General features: G+C 36.5%; 1 protein-coding gene across 2 annotated transcripts in view; it reads left to right on the top strand.

The window, feature by feature from the left end:
* The window catches only part of pspc1 (paraspeckle component 1), a 199,134-nt gene that overhangs the window by 83,836 nt on the left and 91,179 nt on the right, over positions 1-24,119 (top strand). For both annotated transcript variants that reach the window (XM_079863288.1, XM_079863289.1), the window contains exon 6: positions 23,657-23,762. In XM_079863288.1, coding sequence (XP_079719414.1) covers positions 23,657-23,762 — 106 coding nt within the window. The remainder of the gene's footprint in view (positions 1-23,656; positions 23,763-24,119) is intronic.

The following is a 24,119-nucleotide window of genomic DNA, read 5'->3' as shown; positions in this document are numbered from 1 at the left end:
AAACGGTATTTATTGTTTAAATGTCTCTAAAAAATTACTACATTTGAAAGGTGAAACTTTTGGCGCTTTTCCATTACCAGCTCAACTCAACTCGACTCGACTCGGCTCGGCCCGCTTTTCGCTCCATTTTCCATTGCAGATAGTACCTCCACAATAGTACCTGGTCGTAATAGCGACGCCGCAGGAAACTGCCGTGACATAATCTTCTACACGAGATACATCCGCTGCCACACACACAGGACAATGGAGGAAATCGAGTGTATGCTGTTTTTGGATTTTTTTGTTTTTGCTGTTTTTTATTCAGGATACTCCGTCTGGCGCGTGCAATGATGATGCAGTGAATAGTGACGATTCTCTCTGACCAATCAGCAGTCTGCCGTGTTTTCACGTCACATTTTAGTATCGCCTCGCTTAGAACTTTGCCGGAGGTGGTACGAAAAAAAGTACCTGGAAGCAGGTACAGGTACAACTTTTACACAGTGGAAAACCAAACAAAGCCGAGTCGAGTCGAGTCGAGCCGAGCCGAGCCGAGCCGAGGCGAGCTGGTACTGTGTAGTGGAAAAGCACCATTTGTTTCATATCAAAAGTACTTGTCTGTTAGCGCGCAGTCTCCTCTCTGATCCGCAATGTATTTTTCACTGCGTGAGAACTTGGTGTGGTGTGAGAGTGGCGTCGCTTTTCAGACATAGCAACAGTAACTAAAGTGGGCGTGTCTTTGCGAATGGTCATTGACAGTATGGACGGGGATTCGCCAGTCCCAATTCAAAACAAATTTCATCACAATCCATCATTGTTCGTTTCAAACATGTGAGAGCATCAAAATGATCCATGGGTGAAATTGATTGGATTTAATTCATTTTTTTGTCAGTTCCTATCATAATTTTAAAGGGGTGGTATAATGCCCTTTTCACAAGATGTAAAATAAGTCTCTGATGTCCCCAGAGTGTGTATGTTAAGTTTCAGCTCAAAATACCCCACAGATATTTTTATATAGCATGTTAAAATTGTCACTTTTTGAGGGTGAGCAAAAACGCACCGTTTTTGTGTGTGTCCCTTTAAATGCAAATTAGCTGCTGCTCTCAGCACAGGGGGTGGAGCTTCAAGAGCTCCTGTCCTTTTACCTCACACAGACATGCACTGGAAATGTCAATGTTTATGTTCAAACTGGAGTCAGACAATGATGGAGAGACTCCAGTAAAGAAGTGACAACATGTAGAATGCAACAGGACGTTTCTGAATGGTTAGTTGATGAATTTATGTAGCTTATGTGTAGTTATCTTCTAGTCATTGATTAGCATATTCTGTCATGATAATCTATAAATCTTGTTCCCGGGGGTGGGGTTTATGTAAATTATAGGGTTAGTGATGTCACTAACCCGAGAGGAAGCTCGTGTAGTCCCTACCAACCGTTTGCTGTAGTCCTTAAAAAACGATTTCTTTAAAAGCAAATATCTCCCTTTGCTTTGAACTTTGAGCGTTGTAACTTTGCAGATGTTGTTTATGCTCAAACAGCAACATTACACACTAACTAAAGTTAGAAAAGTGAAATCATAATCAACCACCCCTTTAACATTTTGGCATTATTGTTTAGCTATGTACCTATGTTTTCAAATTTCCTTTGTTTTTTTTGTTGTTGCCTCGATCGGACTAACGGCTTTGAAGATAAACACAATTTTTTAAAGCTCTAAATGACACTTACAAAAACCATAAGGCGAAACCTGGCATGTTTGGTATTGTTGGACTTGGCAAGAATACAGGAGTCTTAGGAGGTCACTCCTGTGAAAAAACACTGGCTTGAAACTTCTAAGGCTCCTTCAAGGCATTGTGCCAATGACGTATACTGAGTTTTTTGAGATACACCAATGTTCTCATAGACTATCATGGCACCCTGGACAAAGACACTGCATGCCAATTTTCAGTAGACTAACAGTTGGGTGCGCTTATAGCTATTTTCATGATTTTTTTCACTGTTATAGCGCCACCAAGTGGCCAATTGTCACGATTTTTTTCATGTTTTTATTTTTTAATTTTTATTTTTTATTATTTATTTCATTCATTTAAAAACAAATGCAACAACAGCATTTAACATGAATGAAAAGGAGCAGAAAGAAGTAAATACTTATAATGTCTGCCCCCTATCAACACAAAATTAATTCCAGTTCATTTGAGCTGTCTCATGCAGCAGTCTCCTTTTTTTTAAGACATCAAAAACACAAAAATACATCAGTAAAGTTGATCTGCTACTCCGCAGTATTATATTTCAGCAACATTGATAATTTAACATACTTCTTAAACACATAAATGGACTTAGAAGTTTTAATTTTACAATCAAGACTGTTCCACAAACTGACTCCTTTGATTGTGACACATTTTTCCTTTACAGCCGATTGGAACCTGGGTTTTGTAAAAACCTCAGTACCTTTTAATTCATATCTACTTTTCCTCTTAGTGAATCTGTTTTGCAAATTGTTTGGTAAACTTTCTAAATGAGCTTTATACATGGTTTTTAGAAGGTTATATTCTACTAATTCATTAAATTTCAGAGTTTTTAGTTGTATGAATAAAGGATTAGTTGAATCTCTGTATCCACTTCCACTAATAACTCTAATCGCTCTTTTCTGTAAAAATAAAATTGGATTAATATATGTTTTACAGGCACTTCCCCACACTTCAATGCAATATGTCAGATATGGCACAATCAATGAGTTATACAACAAAAACAATGCATTCTTATTTAAATAATCTTTAACTTTATGCAGCACACCTATTATTTGGGATACCTTTACTTTGATATTATCAATATGTGATTTCCATGTCAAATGTTCGTCAATCATAATACCTAGAAACTTAATCACATGTGCCCTTTCAATTTCTAATCCATTAATAAACAATGATGTTTCGACATATTTCTTTTTACTACAAAATATCATAAATTTAGTTTTACTAATATTTAGGGACAATCTATTAGCATTGAACCACTTCATGATTTTCTGAAATTCATTCTCTACGATTTGTAGGACATCTTTTATATTTTTTCCTGAATAAAATAAAGTGGTGTCATCCGCAAACAGAATGCACCTAAGTAACTGAGACACAGACACAATGTCATTTACATATAAAAGAAAAAGTATAGGTCCTAGGACAGATCCTTGTGGTACCCCACAAGTTATGCTGCAATTTTTAGACTTTATATTATCAATTTCAACAAACTGACTTCTGTTTTTTAAATAGCTGGTAACCCATTGGTGCGCCACACCTCTGATACCATATTTATATAATTTATGCAACAATATCTTGTGGTCTAGCGTATCAAACGCTTTTTGAAGATCCACAAAGATACTTACTAAATAGTGCTTTTTGTCTATAGCATTGGTGATTTCTTCAGTTAGCTCCATAATTGCTGTAGCAGTTGAGTGATTAGGACGAAACCCATATTGGCTGTTACTTAAAATCTTAAATTCATTAAAAAATTTATTCAGTCTAATCGCAAATAACTTCTCCAGAATTTTAGAGAACTGTGGAAGTAATGATATTGGTCTATAATTAGAAAATTCAGATTTATTTCCTTTTTTAAACAGTGGAATTACTTTGGCTATTTTCATGCAGTCTGGAAATATCCCTGAAATAAATGACAAATTACAGATATAGGTAAAAGGCTCAATAATTACATCTATAATTTGCTTTATCAATACCATATTCATATCAGTGTAATCATTTGATGTTTTATTGGCACACATTGTCAACTCAGATTGAGCTTATGAACATGTGTCCCAAGTTTAGGGAAAATATCTCTTTCCGCTCACAAGTTATAACCATTTTATAGTGCCACCAAGTGGCCAATTGTCATGATTTTTTCAAGTGACCTCAAAATGAGCTCATGAACATGTGTCCCAAGTTTTGCGAAAATATCTCTTTCCGTTCACAAGTTATAAACGTTTTATAGTGCCACCAAGTGGCCAATTGTTGCAATTTTTTTCAAGTGATCTCAGATTGAGCTCAGGAAGATGTATCCCAAGTTTAGCAAAAAAATCTCTTTCCGTTCACAATTTATAACCGTTTTAGTAAAAGTGGCCCTGGTGCCATCAAAAATTTTGGTTCCCCTTATCGACCGCTAATTGAAATTGTGAATTTTTTGGATGATTATTGATTGTCAGACTCCAGAGAATATTCTTGCAGTGGTTTGGTTCCGATCGGGCCAAAAACCTAAGAGAAGTTTGCAAAAATAGGCTTTTCAAAAAAATGCAATTTACTCAAAATTGGCGCCTGAAGGGCGAGCAAATCGGAGATAGCCATTTTGTCCGCCTTGAGCCAAGGATTCCAACGATATAAGACACTTGATCCTGGGACAAACGGTCTAAGAGTTATGAGCGATTTTGAACTTTTGGTTGCTGTAGCGCCACCTATGGGCCAATCGGGGTCATACTCTGATAGGTTGTCCCCAAATTGAGGCCTACCATCTGGCCAGGTTTCAAGTCTCTAGGCCTTATGGTTTGTCCTGCACGATGCGTTTTACAAATCCTTACAATTACAATAGGGTTTCAGCATTTCATGCTTGAACCCCTAATAAGAATGAAGGCTTTTTGCCAGTTATAGCGCCACCTATGGTCCGATCTCCATGAAACTCTGCATGCTTCCTCACCATGTTCTGACACATATGCTCATCAATTTTTGTGAAGTTCTGAGTTTTCCTTTGGGATTTATAGGCTTTTGAGTGTATTTTGCCACGCCCCTTTTCTAAATGACCCTGTTACAGCCACCCACATGCCAAAGTTCAACTTTTTTTCAATAATTATTGATCTAGAGAGTCCAGAGAATTGTCCTAGACTGGTTTGGTTCCGATCGGGCGAAAAACCAGGGACTAGTTCGCAAAAGTAGGTTTTGGACAAAATCCGACATAGCAGAAAATTTTCCCTGCCTACATCCAAATCGGAGATAGCCATTTTGTCCGCCTCGAGCCAAGGATTCCAACGATATAAGACACTTGATCCTGGGACAAACGGTCTAAGAGTTATGAGCGATTTTGAACTTTTGGTTGCTGTAGCGCCACCTATGGGCCAATCGGGGTCATACTCTGATAGGTTGTCCCCAAATTGAGGCCTACCATCTGGCCAGGTTTCAAGTCTCTAGGCCTTACGGTTTGTCCTGCACGATGCGTTTTACAAATCCTTACAATTACAATAGGGTTTCAGCATTTCATGCTTGAACCCCTAATTAAAGCTGCAATCAGCATTTATCGGGGTTCAAGCAATTAAGGCCTTTAAGGCCTTTAAGCATAAAAGCATCAAAAGTTATTAAGATTTATTTAGCAAGCATGTAACTACTGACATAATAGATGAAAAAGACCATTTACCATAGGAAATATATGGTTTTAAAGCTTTTTAACAGTTATAGCGCCACCTATGGTCCGATCTCCATAAAATTTTGCATGCTTGTTAATGATGTTATGTCACATATTCCCACCAATTTTTGTGAAGTTCTGAGTTTTCATTTATGATTTATAGGCTTTTTAGTGCATTTTGCCACACCCATTTTCTTTATGACCCTATTATAGCCATGCGCAAAATGCAAAAGTTCAACTTTTTTTTGATAATTATTGATCTAGAGAGTCCATAGAATTATCCTAGACTGGTCTGGTTCCGATCGGGCGAAAAACCTAGGACTAGTTTGCAAAAGTAGGTTTTTAACATATTCGCGAATAATTAATGAACGGTTTGATTGACAGCAATAGTTCTTGAGGCAAAATTGTTCATCATGTGCAGATCTATCAAATGATATGCATTTTGTGACGATAAGTGTAACACCACGTGATTACAGAGCCATAAAACTCGTTAGCGCCAACTAGTGGCCGATTTCTTTCAAAATTCTTACAGACCTCTAGGGCCATGACTCGAACATGCCCATCGAGTTTCGTTCCGATCGGCCTCCGTTAACCTTGTCTAATAGGTGCTCAAACTTCATTGGCCGATGGCGGCCATGTTTTTTGAGATACACCAATGTCCTCATAGACATATATGACACCTTGGGCCAAGACACTGCATACCAATTTTCAAGTCAATCGGACTAATGGTCAGGTGGTTATAGCCTGTTTTATGTTTTATTCATGTTATAGCGCCACCATGTGGCCAATCACCGCGATTTTTTTACTGTGACCCCAGAGTGACCTCTTACACATGTGTACCGAGTTTGGTGATTATACCTCATTTAGTTCTGGAGTTATAGCCGTTTTAGTAAAATAGGCTCCTCCCACAACATACATTTTGGCGCCCCTTAGCGACCGTGATTCGAAATTTCAACTTTTTTTCGATAATTATTGATCTTCAGTCTCCAGAGAACATTTCTGCACTGGTTTGGTTCCGATCGGGCAAAAAAACTAGGACTAGTTCGCAAAAGTAGGTTTTTAACAAAATTCAAAATGGCGGAAAAATTTGCATACCGGAAATGAAATCGGAGATATACATTTTGTTCTTCAGGTATCCAGCTTTCCAATGATATGATACACTTGAGTCTACGACATACGGTCTAGGAGTTCTGAGCAGTTTCGCGCTTTTGGTTGCTATAGCGCCACCTATGGGCCAATCGGGGTCATACTCTCTGAACCTCTCCTCGATTTTTGTACTACCATCTGGCAAAGTTTCAAGGTTCCAGCTCTTACGGTTTGGGCTGCACGATGCGTTTTAGCGGAGAAGAAAAATAATAATAAAAATCAGTACAATTACAATAGGGTTTCAGCACTTCGTGCTTGAACCCCTAAAAATCAGTACAATTACAATAGGGTTTCAGCACTTCGTGCTTGAACCCCTAAAAATCAGTACAATTACAATAGGGTTTCAGCACTTCGTGCTTGAACCCCTAATAATAATAATAATAATAATAATTAAAGCTGCAAGCAGCATTTATCGGGGTTCAAGCTATTAAGGCCTTTAAGGGTTTTTAAGCACAAAAGCATCAAAAGTTATCAGGTTTTATTTAGCAAGCATGTAACCACTGACATAATAGATGGAAAAGACCATTTACAGCCAATACAGGCAATGTACCATAGGAAATATATGGTTTTAAAGCTTTTTAACAGTTATAGCGCCACCTATGGTCCGATCTCCATAAAATTTGGCATGCTTGTTAATGATGTTATGTCACATATGCTCACCAATTTTTGTGAGGTTCTGAGTTTTCATTTAGGATTTATAGGCTTTTTAGTGTATTTTGCTACGCCCATTTTATAAATGACCCTATTACAGCCATCCAAATGCAAAAGTTTAACTTTTTTTTGATAGTTTTTGATCTAGAGAGTCCAGAGAATTGTCCTAGACTGGTCTGGTTCCAATCGTGCGAAAAACCTAGGACTAGTTCGCAAAAGTAGGTTTTTAACATGTTTGCAAATATTTAATGAACGGTTTGATTGACAGCAATGGTCCTTGAGGCAAAGTTGTTCAGGATGAGGAGATCTATCAAATGATATGCATATTGTGTGGATATTTGTAACACCACGTGATTACAGAGCTGTAAAACTCGTTAGCGCCAACTAGTGGCCGATTTCTTTCAAAATTGTTACAGACCTCTATGGCCTTGAGTCGAACATGCCCATCGAGTTTCGTTCCGATCGGCCTCCGTTAACCTTGTCTAATAGGTGCTCAAACTTCATTGGCCGATGGTGGCCATGTTTTTCGAGATACGCCAATGTCCTCATACACATACATGGCACCTTGGACCAAGACACTGCATGCCAATTTTCAAGTCAATCGGACTAATGGTCAGGTGGTTATAGCCTGTTTTATGTTTTTTTCATGTTATAGCGCCACCATGTGGCCAATTGCCGCGATTTTTTTACTGTGACCTCAGATTGACCTCTTACACATGTGTACCAAGTTTGGTGAAGATACCTCATTTACTTCTGGAGTTATAGCCATTTTAGTAAAATAGGCCCCTCCCACAACGAACGTTTTGGCGGCCTTACCGTCCGTGAGTCGAAATTTCAACTTTTTTTCGATAGTTTTTGATAATCAGACTCTAGAGAACATTTCTGCACTGGTTTGGTTCCGATCGGGCGAAAAACCTAGGACTAGTTCGCAAAAGTATGTTTTTGACAAAATTCAAAATGGCGGAAAATCTATCATGGCGGAAATGAAATCGGAGATATACGTTTTGTTCGTCAGGCGTCCAGCTTTCCAATGATATAAGACACTTGAGTCTACGTCATACGGTCTAGTAGTTATGAGCAGTTTCGCACTTTTGGTTGCTATAGCGCCACCTATGGGCCAATCGGGGTCATACTTTGATAGGTTCTCCCCAAATTGAGGACTACCATTTGGCCAAGTTTCAAGGTTCCAGCTCTTACGGTTTGGTCTGCACGATGCGTTTTAGGGGAAAATAATAATAATAATAATAATAATTAAAGCTGCAAGCAGCATTTAGCGGGGTTCAAGCATTTAGGGTCTTTAAGCACATAAGGCAGTTTAGTGAGTTTTTGTTTAGGATTTACAGGCTTTTGAGTGTTTTTTGCCATACCCATTTTCTAAATGATCCTGTTATGGCTACCCAATGGATAAAGTTAAAGTTTTTTATATAATTAATAATCTAGAGCTTCCAGAGAATTGTACTGCACTGGTATATTTCCGATCGGGCGAAAAACCTAGGACTAGTTCGCAAAAGTAGGTTTTTAACATAATCGCAAGTATTTAATGAACAAATTGATTGACAGCAGTAGTTCTTGAGGCAAAGTTGTTCAGTATGAGGAGATCTATCAAATGATATGCATCACGTGATTACATAGCCGTAAAACCTGTTAGCGTCAACTAGTGGCTGATTTTTCAAAATTCTTACAGACCTCTAGGGCCACGAGTCGAACATGCCCACCGAGTTTCATTCTGATCGGCCTCCGTTAAGAGCAAACTAACAGCTTTGAATTAAAATGGTGAGGTATCCTGTTGTAAACATCAACCATGCCTGTTGACAGTTCTCTTTTGTGGGAAGGGAATGAAAAGTTCTCAAATCCGCAGCACAGCCTCAGATATAACATTTATATCCATGATCTGCCATTTTCACTATTGTCCTTGCTTGCTTCTTCACAATACCTGCAGATCTTCTGATGATTCGGCTGTGCAGGTCCACATTAACACTGCCTGGCCTAGAACATGGACTGGAAAATGCAAATTTGGGGGGTATAAATATTAATGATCCTGACTCCAACGTCACAGTCGGTGTTATGGTGGGATTCACTAATTTTTCAGCGGTCTTTTGCAAACAGGAGATTTACACAAGAAGGAGGAAACAATGGTGTTTGAGGCTCACGGTATGTCAGTTCCATGTCCAGAACTCTTATCATTCAACTATGCCAAGATAAATACAGTTTTCAATTGTATGGCACCTTTAAAATAGATGATTAGTAATATAATGCTTACTTGGAGTCTGAAATGGCTTTAACAAAAGAAGAAAAATATTCTTAGATTTCTGTTCATTCTAATCATGTACAAATAAAGTAGCACAGTAAGATTACATTTATTTGAATGCATTAGTGAGTGTGTGATTGTGCTGTGTGTGCAGCGTGTCAATACTAAAAGTGAAGGTGTAGTTGATATCTTTGGTGATAATATCTGTAGTAATCATAAAAAAAACACTTAAGAAATAAAGAATTAAAATTACAAATAATATTCTATTAAGATATGAGTTACAATAACATGATTTGCAATAGTAATTATATCAATAATATATGCACAATACACACAGATTAGACTATCAGGTCTGTGTTTTACAAAAACATTAGTATTGCAGCCAATGTGAGTCTGTGGGATTTATAAACAGACAAAATATGATTTGAAATGTTATTTTAATGATTTTATTAAGTTTAAACAATATTTCAAATGGAAAAAAAAATTAAAAATAATATTTTAGTGAGCAGAATGAACCAATGAGTGTTCTTCTTCTGGTGGTTAAAATGTAAATGAAAACAATAATACTTAAACAATAATACTTAATACACTAACCATGCTTGAACACACACATGCACACACATTTTGTTGTAGATGGAGATATTTAAAATAAAAGATAGGTAACAAAATGATAATTGCAAATCTCCTCTGTATAACACCATTTTCAGATTTCAAATTAATCACTGAGAGGCAGAATTGTTCAAACTGAGAGCTCAGTAAAAATGAAGTGATAAACTTTGACAAAACATGACTGTGTTATAATAGGTGATTTTCATGCAAGTAATTTGATATAGTCCAAAAACTAATGCAAAATCACAGATGAAAATATTTTATTAAGTAGAATGTCCTGCAGAGGGCAGTAGAAGACCACTAATTGACTCACTTTCATTTGAAAGACTTTTTTATCCACCAGTAAAACAAAGCAGTTTCTTCATGTTCTTTCCATTAAGCATGCTTACACAGACAGACACACACACAAACACAAACACATCCACACACACACAAAGACAAATATGTTTTCAATGTTTTTAGGATGTGATATTGTGAAAATATCTTCATCTCCTCATCTTGAACAACTTTGCCTCAAGAATCACTAATGTCAATCAAACCGTTCATAATCATAATAAAAAAATAAAATATATACAAATATCATAATAAAAAAAAAACATCATAATAAAAAAGATTGCTTCTTAAAGCATTTGTTTATTTCCCAATACTGAAGCGAATTAAAAGATCATGCGTAATCCTGCTGCTCCCTCTAGTGGACAACAGTGGTATTATAGCTTACATTTTACAGTTGAAGTGTTTGAATGAATGGGAATTTGTTTTTTTACTTATATCTCAGGAACCAAATGGCGAAAAATTCTGAAACTCAGAGCATAGATAGTGCTTGAGGAGCCCTGTTGAATGAGACCATCAAGGTGTTTTTGGGCGATTGGGGCTGGGAGTTATGACTGTTATAAGGCACATCTGTTCGGGCTATTATCTCTGGAATGCCCAGGGCAGATAACACCACATTTGAATCGAAGCTAGCCAAGGACGTGCCCTTTCCAACGAGCTCTTACACAATGTTCGGGGTGGTCTGGGTCGGGAGTAATGGGCGTTCAAAATCGGGGGTCCCGCGGGCTGGCGATGCGCGGGGGGCGCGCTCCCGAGGCCCGCGACGACCCGTTTCGATCAAGAGCCCGGAGAGGTCCTCACCATCAAAATTTGAGCGCGCAACGACTTTCCGTTTTCGAGTTATGAATGAATTTGTATTCGGGGGCGTGGCTTAAATGCCGTTATACTTTCGTTTCATTTCATTCACTTACTTTCGTCCATTTCCATATCTCAGTGTAACACAATTGTCAATAGTAATACTCAATAGATGAGTTTTGACAAAATGTGATTGTAAATGTTAAAATAATGATTTTATAAAGTCTAAATATGAATTGTATAACAATATTAGGGAGTAGTATGATGAAATGACAGCAGGGGGCAGTAAAATACCACTTATTGGCTTAATATGTCTTTATATTCATATAAAATCACCTTTTGAAGAAGTTAAACTTTTTTTCTGATAATTATTGATCTAGAGAGTTCAGAGAATTGTGCTGCACTGGTTTTGAACATTATGATATGAACATTATACGATAATAGATAGAAGACACCATTTACAGCAAATACAGGCAATTTACCATAGGAAATATATGGTTTTAAAGCGTTTTAACAGTTATAGCGCCAACTATGGTCCGATCTCCATAAAATTTTCCATGCTTCTTTAGCAGGTTATGACACATATGCTCATCAATTTTTGTGAAGTTCTGAGTTTTCGTTTAGGATTTATAGTTATAACTATATAGTTATAGTTTAGCAGTTTTCTGCACTAAAGCAAACCAGTTTTTCCATGTTAACTCAATCATGCATGCTTACACACACACACACACACACACACACGAAGACAAATGTTGTTGTTGTTTTTTCAATGCTATTGGGATATGTCATTATGAAAATATATTTGAATGGTCTATAAACATTTCACAAAGTCTTTGTTAGCTATTAATCAGAAGATTCAGAATTTATTCAGAAACCTAAGACTACACAAACACATTATGTTTTAGATACAGACATTTGAAATATATGATGTGATAAAACTGTCAATACTAATACTTTAACGGACGGATTTTGACTAAATGTAATTGTAAATGTTAAAATAGTGATTTTATAAATTTTAAACAGCAGGGGGCAGTAAAATACAACTTATTGGCTTAATATGCCATTATATTCATATAATTTTCACCTTTTTAACTGTTATAGAGGCAAATTTTGTCCGATCGGTCTGAAAATTTTCATGCATGTTCAGAGTGATATTTCACTGGCTTTTTAAGAAGGTCTGAGTCATTCATTAAAGAGATATAGGCTTTCGGGGACACTTGGTAAAGGCTACATTTTGAAGTGAACCTATTATATCTATCCAAATGAAGTAGTTCAACTTTTTCTGACAATTATTGACCTAGTGAGTCCAGAGAATTGTATTGCACTAGTTTTGAACATTATGATATGAGAACTATATGATCAGAGATGGAAAAGACCATTTACCACCAATACAGACAGTTTACCATAGGAAATATATGGTTTTAAAGCTTTTTAACAGTTATAGCGCCACCTTTGGTCCAATCTCCATAAAATGTTGCATGCTTGTTAATGATGTCATGTCACATATGCTCACCAACTTTTGTGAAGTTTTGAGTTTTCATTTAGGATTTATAGGCTTTTTAGTGTATTTTGCCACGCCCATTTTATAAATGACCCTATTACAGCCATACAAATGCAAAAGTTCAACTTTTTTTTGATAATTATTGATCTAGAGAGTCCAGAGAATTGTCCTAGACTGGTCTGGTTCCGATCGGGCGAAAAACCAGGGACTAGTTCGCAAAAGTAGGTTTTTAACATATTCATGAATATTTAATGAACGGTTTGATTGACAGCAATGGTTCTAGAGGCAAAGTTGTTCAGGATGAGCAGATCTATCAAATGATATGCATTTTGTGACGATAAGTGTAACACCACGTGATTACAGAGCCATAAAACTCGTTAGCGCCAACTAGTGGCCGATTTCATTCAAAATTCTTACAGACCTTTAGGGCCATGAGTCGAACATGCCCATCGAGTTTCGTTCCGATCGGCCTCCGTTAACCTTGTCTAATAGGTGCTCAAACTTCATTGGCTGATGGCGGCCATGTTTTTTGAGATACACTAATGTCCTCATAGATATACATGGCACCTTGGACCAAGACACTGCATACCAATTTTCAAGTCAATCGGACTAACGGTCAGGTGGTTATAGCCCATTTTATGTTTTTTTCATGTTATAGCGCCACCATGTGGCCAATCGCCGCGATTTTTTTACTGTGACCTCAGATTGACCTCTTACACATGTGTACCGAGTTTGGTGAAGATACCTCATTTACTTCTGGAGTTATAGCCATTTTAGTAAAATAGGCTCCGCCTTCTTCAAACGTTTTGGCGCCCCTTAGCGACCGTGAATCGAAATTTCAACTTTTTTTCGATAATTATTGATATTCAGACTACTGTGAACATTTCTGCACTGGTTTGGTTCCGATCGGGCGAAAAACCAGGGACTAGTTCGCAAAAGTAGGTTTTGGACAAAATCCAAAATGGCGGAAAAATTTGCATACCGGAAATAAAATACCTCCTATATTTCTTGTTCGGCTTGAGCCAAGGATTCCAATGATGTATGACACTTGAAGCTGAGACAAATGGTTATTGAGATATGAGCAAAATCGTGATTTTTTTTTTGTTTTTTGCGCTATAGCGCCACCTATTGGCCAATCGGGCTCATACTTTGATAACCTCTCCTCGATTTTTGTACTACCTTGTGGCCAAGTTTCAAGTCTCTAGCTCTTACGGTTTGGGCTGCACGATGCGTTTTAGCGGAGAAGAATAATAATAATAATAATAAAAATCCTTACAATTACAATAGGGTTTCAGCACTTCGTGCTTGAACCCCTAATAATAATAATAAAAATTAAAGCTGCAAGCAGCATTTATCGGGGTTCAAGCATTTAAGGCCTTTAAGGCATTTAAGCATTCAAGACATTAAGATTTATTTAGAAAGCTTTTAACCACTGAAATAATAGATTGAAAAGTCCATTTACAGCCAATACAGGCAATTTACCATTGCTTTTTAACAGTTATAGCGCCAACTATCATCCGATCTACATACAATTTTGCATGCTTATTTAGAATGTTATGGCACATATGCTCACCAATTTTCGTGATGTTCTGAGTTTTTGTTTAGGATTTATAGGCTTTTGTTTGCATTTTGCCACGCCCATTTTCTTTATGACCCAATTATACCCATGCGAAAAATGCAAAAGTTCAACTTTTTTTGATAATTATTGATCTAAAGAGTCCAGAGAATTGTCCTAGACTCGTTTGGTTCCGATCGGGCAAAAAACCAGGGACTAGTTCGCAAAAGTATGTTTTTAACATATTCGTGAATAATTAATAAACTGTTTGATTGACAGCAATGGTTCTAGAGGCAAAGTTGTTCAGCATGAGCAGGTCTATCAAATGATATGCATTTTGTGATGATAAGTGTAACACCACGTGATTACAGAGCCATAAAACTCGTTAGCGCCAACTAGTGGCCGATTTCTTTCAAAATTCTTACAGACCTCTAGGGCCATGAGTCGAACATGCCCACCGAGTTTTGTTCCGATCGGCCTCCGTTAACCTTGTCTAATAGGTGCTCAAACTTCATTGGCCGATGGCGGCCATGTTTTTTGAGATACACCAATGTCCTCATAGATATACATGACAGCTTGGACCAAGACACTGCATACCAATTTTCAAGTCAATCGGACTAACGGTCAGGTGGTTACAGCCTGATTTATGTTTTTTTCATGTTATAGCGCCACCATGTGGCCAATCGCCGCAATCTTTTTACTTTGACCTCAGATTGACCTCTTACACAGGTGTACCGAGTTTGGTGAATATACCTCATTTACTTCTGGAGTTATAGCCATTTTAGTAAAATAGGCTCCGCCTTCTTCAAACATTTTGGCGCCCCTTAGCGACCGTCAATCGAAATTTCAACTTTTTTTCGATAATTATTGATATTCTGACTCCAGAGAACATTTCTGCACTGGTTTGGTTCCGATCGGACACAAAACCAGGGACTAGTTCGCAAAAGTAGGTTTTGGACATAATTCAAAATGGCGGAAAATTTGCATACCGGAAATGAATTCCTTGAGGCCTTTTTTGTTCGGCTTGACCCAAGGATTCCAATGATATAAGACACTTGAGTCTGTGACAAACGGTTAATGAGATTTAAGCAAAAATATGATTTTTTTTTGTTTTTTGCACTGTAGCGCCACCTATGGGCCAATCGGGGTCATATTTTGATAACCTCTCCTCGATTTTTGTACTACCATCTGGCAAAGTTTCAAGTCTCTAGCACTTACGGTTTGGGCTGCACGATGCGTTTTACGGCAGAAGAAAAATAATAATAATAAAAATCAGTACAATTACAATAGGGTTTCAGCACTTCGTGCTTGAACCCCTAATCAGTACAATTACAATAGGGTTTCAGCACTTCGTGCTTGAACCCCTAAAAATCAGTACAATTACAATAGGGTTTCAGCACTTCGTGCTTGAACCCCTAAAAATCAGCACAATTACAATAGGGTTTCAGCACTTCGTGCTTGAACCCCTAATAATAAAAATCAGCACAATTACAATAGGGTTTCAGCACTTCGTGCTTGAACCCCTAATTAAAGCTGCAAGCAGCATTTATCGGGGTTCAAGCATTTAAGGCCTTTAAGCACATAAGCATTTAAGACATTAAGTTTTATTTAGAAAGCTTTTAACCACTGAAATAATAGATGGAAAAGTCCATTTACAGCCATTACAGGCAATTTACCATAGGAAATATATGGTTTTCAAAGCTTTTTAACAGTTATAGCGCCACCTATCGTCCGATCCACATGCAATTTTCTATGCTTGTTTAGAATGTTATGGCAAATATGCTCACCAATTTTCGTGAAGTTCTGAGTTTTCCTTTGGGATTTATAGGCTTTTGAGTGTATTTTGCCACGCCCATTTTCTTTATTACCACATTCTAGTATTATTTACTATGATTCTAGCATGATTTACCATAGTTTATCATGATTTACCATGATATACTACATTTTAGTATGATTTACCATTGTTTACTGTGATTCTAGCATGGTTTACCATATTTTACCATGATTTATCATAGTTTACCATGATTTACCCTGTTCTAGCATAGCTTACCATGATTTACCATTTTCTAGCATGATTTACAATGATATACCATATTCTAACATGATTTACCATAGTTTATCATGATTTATCATGGTTTACCATGATTTACCCTGTTCCAGCATAGTTTACCATGATTTACCATGTTCTAGCATGATGTACCATGATATACCACGTTCTAGAATGATGTATCAGGATTCTAGTATGATTTACCTTGATACACCACATTCTAGTATTATTTACTATGATTTACCATGTTTTAGCGTGATTTACCATGATTTACCACATTGCTAGCAATTATGTGAAGTATCAATACAATGAAGTGATAAACTCTGACAAAATATGATTGTGCTACAATAGTAATTGTTATATAAGTGATTTTTTAGTGTCTATTGAATGCAAAAACATGTGAGTAGACTTCATTAATAAATAGAATGGCCAGCAGAGGGCAGTAGAAGACCACTTATTGCCTCACTTTCACTTTAAACCTCTTGATTTTCACCAGTTTTCTGCACTAAAGAAAACCAGTTTTTCCATGTTAACTCAATAATGCATGCTTACACACACACACACACACACACACACACACACACACACAAATGTTGTTATTTGTTCAATGCTATTGGGATATGTCATTATGAAAATATATTTGAATGGTCTATAAACATTTCACAAAGTCTTTGTAAACTATTAATCAGATTATTCAGAATTTATTCAGAAACCTAAGACTACACACACACACATTCTGTTGTAGATGCAGACATTTGGACATTATGATGTGATCAAACTGTCAATACTAATACTTTAACAGATGGATTTTGACTAAATGTAATTGTAAATGTTAAAATAGTGATTTTATAAAGTCTAAATATAAATTATAGAACAATATGACAAAATGACAATTTAAACAGCAGGGGGCAGTAAAATACCACTTATTGGCTTAATATGCCATTATATTCTTATCATTTTCACCTTTTTAACTGTTATAGTGGCAAATTTTGTCCGATCTGTCTGAAAATGTTCATGCATGTTCAGAGTGATATTTCACATGTTCTGACTTGTTTTTAAGAAGGTCTGAGCATCTTAAAAGATATAAGCTTTCGGGGACACTTGGTCAAGGCCACATTTTGAAGTGACCCTATTATAGCCATCCAAATGAAGTAGTTCAACTTTGTCTGATAATTACTGATCTAGAGAGTCCAGAGAATTGTACTGCACTAGTTTTGAACATTTTTATATGAAAATTATATGATCATAGATGGAAAAGACCATTTACAGTCAATAAAGGGCAATGTACCATAGGAAATATATGGTTTTAAAGCTTTTTAACAATTATAGTGCCACCTATGGTCCGATCTCCATAAAATTTTGCATGCTTGTTAATGATGTTATGACACATATGCTCACCAATTTTTGTGAAGTTCTGAGTTTTCATTTATGATTTAGAGGCTTTTTAGTGCATTTTGCCACACCCATTTTCTTTATGACCCTATTATAGCCATGCGCAAAATGCAAAAGTTCAACTTTTTTTTTTGATAATTATTGATCTAGAGAGTCCATAGAATTGTCCTAGACTAGTTTGGTTCTGATCGGGCGAAAAACCTAGGACTAGTTCGCAAAAGTAGGTTTATAACATATTCGCGAATAATTAATGAACGGTTTGATTGACAGCAATAGTTCTTGAGGCAAAATTGTTCATCATGTGCAGATCTATCAAATGATATGCATTTTGTGACAATATGTGTAACACCACGTGATTACAGAGCCATAAAACTCGTTAGCGCCAACTAGTGGCCGATTTCTTTCAAAATTCTTACAGACCTCTAGGGCCATGAGACAAACATGCCCATCGAGTTTCGTTCCGATCGGCCTCCGTTAACCTTGTCTAATAGGTGCTCAAACTTCATTGGCCGATGGCGGTATGACCTAAAAATATCAAAATTGAAACTACTGCGGAAACAAAGACACCTACATCTTGGATGCCCTTGAGGTAAGCTAAAACATACCAAAATTTTATTTCAAAGTGAACTATCCCTTTAAGATCTGAAATGGTGTCTTTGTGATTTTTACACTTTTTAGTCAGGGCTAACTGCTCAGCTAGTAATTTATCTAGCTGTGTTTGGAGATCTTGAATCTTTTCCTCAGACTTTTGTGCCTCTGCATTTTTAGAATGCACTTCTTCACATTTAGCATCCATAAGTGAAGATAGAAATTTTGTTAACTCATTTAGCCGTTTATAACTTATGAAGTTTAAAGCCTCAATTATTTCACCATGTTTTGATTTCTTCTGCTTGCTACCCACTGTTTTCCACCAAGTGAAAATTTCATTGTCAATAGCATCCATGTTAAGACCTTTTCTACTGAGTTTGTACAGTTGTACAGGCTCAACCTTTTCAGCCCATAATGTAAACAGGACATGATCAGTACACATGATTTCACAATAATGGGACTACTTAGATTATTCTGTTACTTCTAATCTCTGTTTTTGGATCTACCAGTCAGCCAGCGACACAAAAGGGTTAAGCATTTCGGACACAGCATGGCTTTAGCATTTAGCATTAGCCTCAGCCTTAAGCGTTTTGAAAACAGCATGGACAATAGCATTTAGCATTAGCCTTGAGCGTTTTGAAAACAGCATGGACAATAGCATTTAGCATTAGCCTTGAGCGTTTTGAAAACAACATGGACAATAGCATTTAGCGTTAGCCTTTATATTTGAGTTTTAGCCTGTAAATCATATCATCCTGTTTTCCCAAAATTTTCTTTTCATAAACAGTGCATCGATCTGCCTTTTTATTTATAAAATCACGTGTTTTCCGATCGTTTACAAACTTAGATTTTTCTTTCTGTTGTTTGCTCATTCTCATCACGTGTTGCTAGTGTTTAAACAAAGCCAATACAACAATGGCCGGAAAACATGCGGTTGATTTTAAAACTTTTAGGCTTTACTTTTTCGGCTCTTCAATGAGTTATTAATTATTTGGAAGATGTTATTCTCACTTTTGGTTTTGTTTCTTGTTGCTTAGGCAAAACAAGGCGATCTTTACAATCTAATACACAAGGTTTTTCATTCTTCATCTGGCTGCCGCATCACGTTTCTACAAACATTTCTTCAACACTTCTATAAAGGGCAGAAAAAGTTTACTTACCATAGCGGCGGAAGAAAGAGAAGATGTTCAAAACTCTTGTTGATATTAAAATCCCAATACTTGCTGGAAAGGACGTTTCTCGTGAATCTGTTTTGATCTGTTTTGAGATCACGTCTCGAGGTCACCATTTTGTAAGGCCCGCTATATTGGTCCAATCTGCCGGTTCGCCAATACACGGGGAAGGTTATCACATGTTCTGTCCTCACTCATGCAAAGTATTGGTTGGTTAAATTTGTAATACATTAATCATATGTATACTCGTTTATTTCATCTGACTCCATAAATGAAAGGTTTTAATAATATCTGTGCCTCACTAAAAGTGAGCGAATGTTTGACTATTCCGTTTAACCATTAAATGAACAATGTCAAAATCAGTTGGAATAATCACATTGTAGCAATTTAATATTTCAGATATCAGAGATCAATTCCACAATCAATTCAAATATCTAGAACATGGTTATACATTGGTTACACCAAATAGTCTTACCCAGCTTGACCTGAGAGAGAGAGAAAGAGAGAGAGAGAGAGAGAGAGGGAGAGAGAGAGGGAGAGAGAAAGACCACCTACTCCATTCGTACCCAGCCAAGAAGAGAGCCCCGAGTGCCCAGGTGATACGGGGGATGGGGAAAACCACCCTCAAATGGCTTAACCAGTTTTCTCTAAACTTCTATAAACCTTATTACCTTTTATTTTATCTATCTGGATATGAGATATCTGTACCACTCACTTTGAGACATTTCAAATGACACCAAAAACATAACAGTCAATGATAAACATTCACATTAAACCATATTCTTGTGTGAGTTCTTAGAAGTTTGCGGAAGTGAGGTCGTATGGGGGAGGTCAAATGGTAATTAGCCCTTTGTCTCAGACCAGGGCCTCAACCAGTATTTTCAGTCTTACACTCTCTAGAGAGAACCGAGGTTATGTTAGTAACCGAGTGTCGTTTCTCAGCATGAGAATGTCCAAATGTAATTTATATTTAAAAAAAAATTAAAAAGTGTTCTATCAACTGATACATACCCTTTGACTACTCTACTTGCTATAGATTTGGAGTTATGAGTCTTTACTTTTGTGTATGTCACTTAGAAAACAACAAATTTATAAATTACTTTATGCTATCACCACAGTTTTGGAGTTATGAGTCTTTACTTTTTGTGTGTCACACAAAAAAAACAACTCTAAAAATGCCTTCAGGGTTTAACCCTCTGAGGTCGACAAACGCGCGGGCGCGTTTTGCTGGATTTTCTCCACATTGTAGCACTATAAACTTAAATTACTCAGTCATTTATAGTCATACAGAAAAAAGAAATATAAAAAAAGAATCTGTGATATTTCTCCTTTTGTATGTGTCCACTTACAATCAAACCAAAACATTGTGCTTTTGTAAAATAAAGAAAATAAACAGGGTGTGCGTTCTGCCTCTCCGTCGCGGTGAACTTTTTTTTCTTGAGCACGTCTATAAACTGAAACAAAACTCAGCGAATACTTGTCACACATTTATGAGCCATATACCTTTATAAACATTTAAGTGTGTACTTTTAAATGATCGGATTCAAAACGAAAACAAATATTCTCTGTTTAAGTAATTTGTATAAAACCAACAAGATGTCCAGCTTCTCAAACGCTTCCTCATTACAGTTAATTTGGCCACGCCCACTCGCGCAAAAGATATTCACATGCAAATCTCCACATGGTCCGCGTCTCGCTCATTACCTCAACAACAAAACACTTCACTTCACTTTTCGTCGAGTTTGAAAGACGTGCCTGAGCTTACATTGGATTTAGGCTACCTCAGAAGAAAAAGAACGCGATTTGAAGACAAGAAAGGTGTAAGGTAAGAAATTCTTACATATTAGTTTGTTATTGTTGCATAAATGTCACGTTGCAGTTGAACTGTTGCTAGATATATGGGGAATATTATAATATTTAGACCCGTGTTTACTGTTACTGTGTTTGTGGATATCTGCTCAAACGTAGATATGTATATGGTAACCATAATGTTTTATATTTGAGCGCGATCGCGTTTGAATGTATCATATTTTTGATAGCGATCGCGTTTGAATGCATCATATTTTCCTGCGCGATCGCGTTTGAATGTACACATCATATTTTGGATGAAAGCAAAACGCACCAAACGGCTTCATGTTTTTATTATTATCTCATTTCATATCATCATAACGGATGGAAACATTTGAAGTAACATGATAATCAATATATTTTTCTCTAGCTTAGTTGTTACTGAAATCTTTTTGAAAATATATATAGGCTGCTATATTGTTATTATTTTATGCAGCACTGTGCATAGCCTATACCTACAAGGCACAACAAACCTGGTGTTCATTATATAATATATTGTTGGAAACATTTGTGTGAGTGTGTGTGTGTATTCTGTGAATTTTAAAAAGCAATTTTAACAAGAAAAATCTAAAATGTATTCCCAAAATCGTGCAGGCCTTTCTCTTGATATCAGTATGTTCACTTTTTATTTTATTTTTTTTTTTTTCAGGGCCTAGATGCCACTGAGTCCTGCTGACTTCAACGTTCACAGTACATGTCTCTGTACGTGAACATGGTACTTTTTTGTTGTGTATCTTTGGATTATGTTGTGTTGTAAATAAATCCAAACAATTTTAAAAGCCATTCTTTTTTAAATCTCCTCATTCTTTGTGCAAGGGTGGTCAGAATGATGGGCCCTGATAAGCTCCTAATAGGGCCATTAGGGAGGTTCTTTGTCTTTCTCAGGTGTGGAAAGCTTTCATATTAATGAGATGATCCGCCCCTTCGCATATTGCTTTATCACACAAAACACGTCGTAAAATTTTTAAATCAATATATTGTCTTCTCTGAATGAGCAGTCAGGGTGATTCTCACATAGTTTTAGAGCAAATATTCTAGGCTACGTCATACAATTTTCAAAAGTCTTGTGAAGAAATAATCAGTATGGGTTTCATGACCTTATTTCAGTGAGCAACAGAAATAACCAGAAATGTCAGAGCATGTCAGAACACCTCCAGGGCCCAGAAAACAGCTCAGACCCCAGAGGGTTAAGGGATTAAATTATTAACAACAATTAATCGATCATTGATTAATCAATAGTTTCCCTAACTGGAATGTTTCCAAAGCAGGAAAATACAATTTGTTATCTGTCAAAATGATAGACAGGCCAGTTTTTGAAAATTACTTTTGTTGGATCAAAACTTTTAACAAGTTGTTGGCTGTAATTGATTGTTTAGTTTATAGGAAGTTACTCCCAGAATTTGTGCAAAGCGTCATGGGGTAGGTTTTGTGATTTTTTTTTATTTATTTTTTTATTTGATTTTTTTTTTTTTTTTTTTTTTTTTTTTTACATTTTTTAATATAAAAATAAAATAAAAAATAAGGCTTAAACATCCATTTCGTAACAAACGTGTGTGTTGTGTTTAGCACTTTCGTCAGTGAAAAGCACTATAGGCTGAAATAAATGTCAGTAAATAATGTTAATCTAAATAATATAAGTAAGTTAAATATAAAAAATAAAATGAAAAACATTCATTAGATTTCCCCAAAAAGTTAAATGTGTTGTCATATATACCGCTCTGCACTTTGATGGGGATGTGGGAGATGAGCAGGACAGAGACCATCTCATCTAATGTCTTCTCCCGATGTTCCAAAGCAACTTCTTGTAAAAGGTCTGAAGGGCAAATTTTATCTTCGCAGGCGCAAAAGACATTAAGGCTATGTTTGATGTTGCGCTGCCAGAGAAAGCCAAACTAAATTACCAGTGTGTATGAAATGCGCTTTACAAATAAACTTGACGTGCCTTACCAATTCTGACATGCTCAAAATGTGTTAAATAGAATTTGACGTGCAAGTAAAAAGGTTTTTACTACAGTGTTTTTCTACTTTACCACAGTAACGGATGCAAATATGGTAATTAAAATTAAACGAAGGGAAGAAATGTTTATATTCACCTGCAAAAATGGGTAAAACATGACTGAAGATTTGAGAAAATAAACGAGATTCCATGTCCAGTGGAATAACTCATGTAATATTGTTAAATTTGTGGAAAATCGAGTGAAAACAGAAAACAGAATACAAGGCTAGCAGACGGCTTAAATATATGGGCTTGTGTACCTTTCTCATTTGGCATGAATTTAAATGTTTCCATGGTTCTGATGTAACATTTAATTGCTAACATATTATTTATTTTTTAAGCAAAGCTTTGTATACTCGCTGAAATATTCACATTTTGGTGTACCAGATGGTTGATCTGAGCATGTGCAGTTTAACTGAATTTGATTTATATATGCTTAGGCATGAAGAAGAGAGACGTAGACGTGAGGAAGATATGATGCGTCATAGAGAGCACCTTGACATGAGACGCCAACCAGATGGATTCAAGCCCAGTTTCATGGAGAGTGTGAGTACAGGCAAAATGCTTCACTTTCATTCTGATGTTGTATTTCTTTCAGCAGGACTCCAGACTGTGACTAAAATGGTCACAACAATGTTCCCTCTTTTTTTTCTTGATTTTCTTTATTGGGTGGACATTAAAGGAGAACTCCGGTCAATTTTAACATTGAGCTAATTTTTTGGTAAATTTGGAGTGCTGTCAGTACAGAGAACAACAACAAAAATCGGTGTTGCCTACACCGTGTTATCCTCTTTTTAAAATTTGCACCCTGTTGACTTAAATGGGGCAAGTTTTAAACCTGCTTTTAGCCTCTTAACATCCTTGATGTGTCATTACAAGTGCCCAGCGCATATTACGTGCATG

This window comes from Squalius cephalus (genome assembly GCF_949319135.1).
Source record: "Squalius cephalus genome assembly, chromosome: 2".
Classification (NCBI taxonomy): Eukaryota; Metazoa; Chordata; class Actinopteri; order Cypriniformes; family Leuciscidae; genus Squalius; species Squalius cephalus.
Note: the sequence above shows the minus strand (reverse complement) of the source record. Positions and strands in the feature narration are given on the sequence as shown.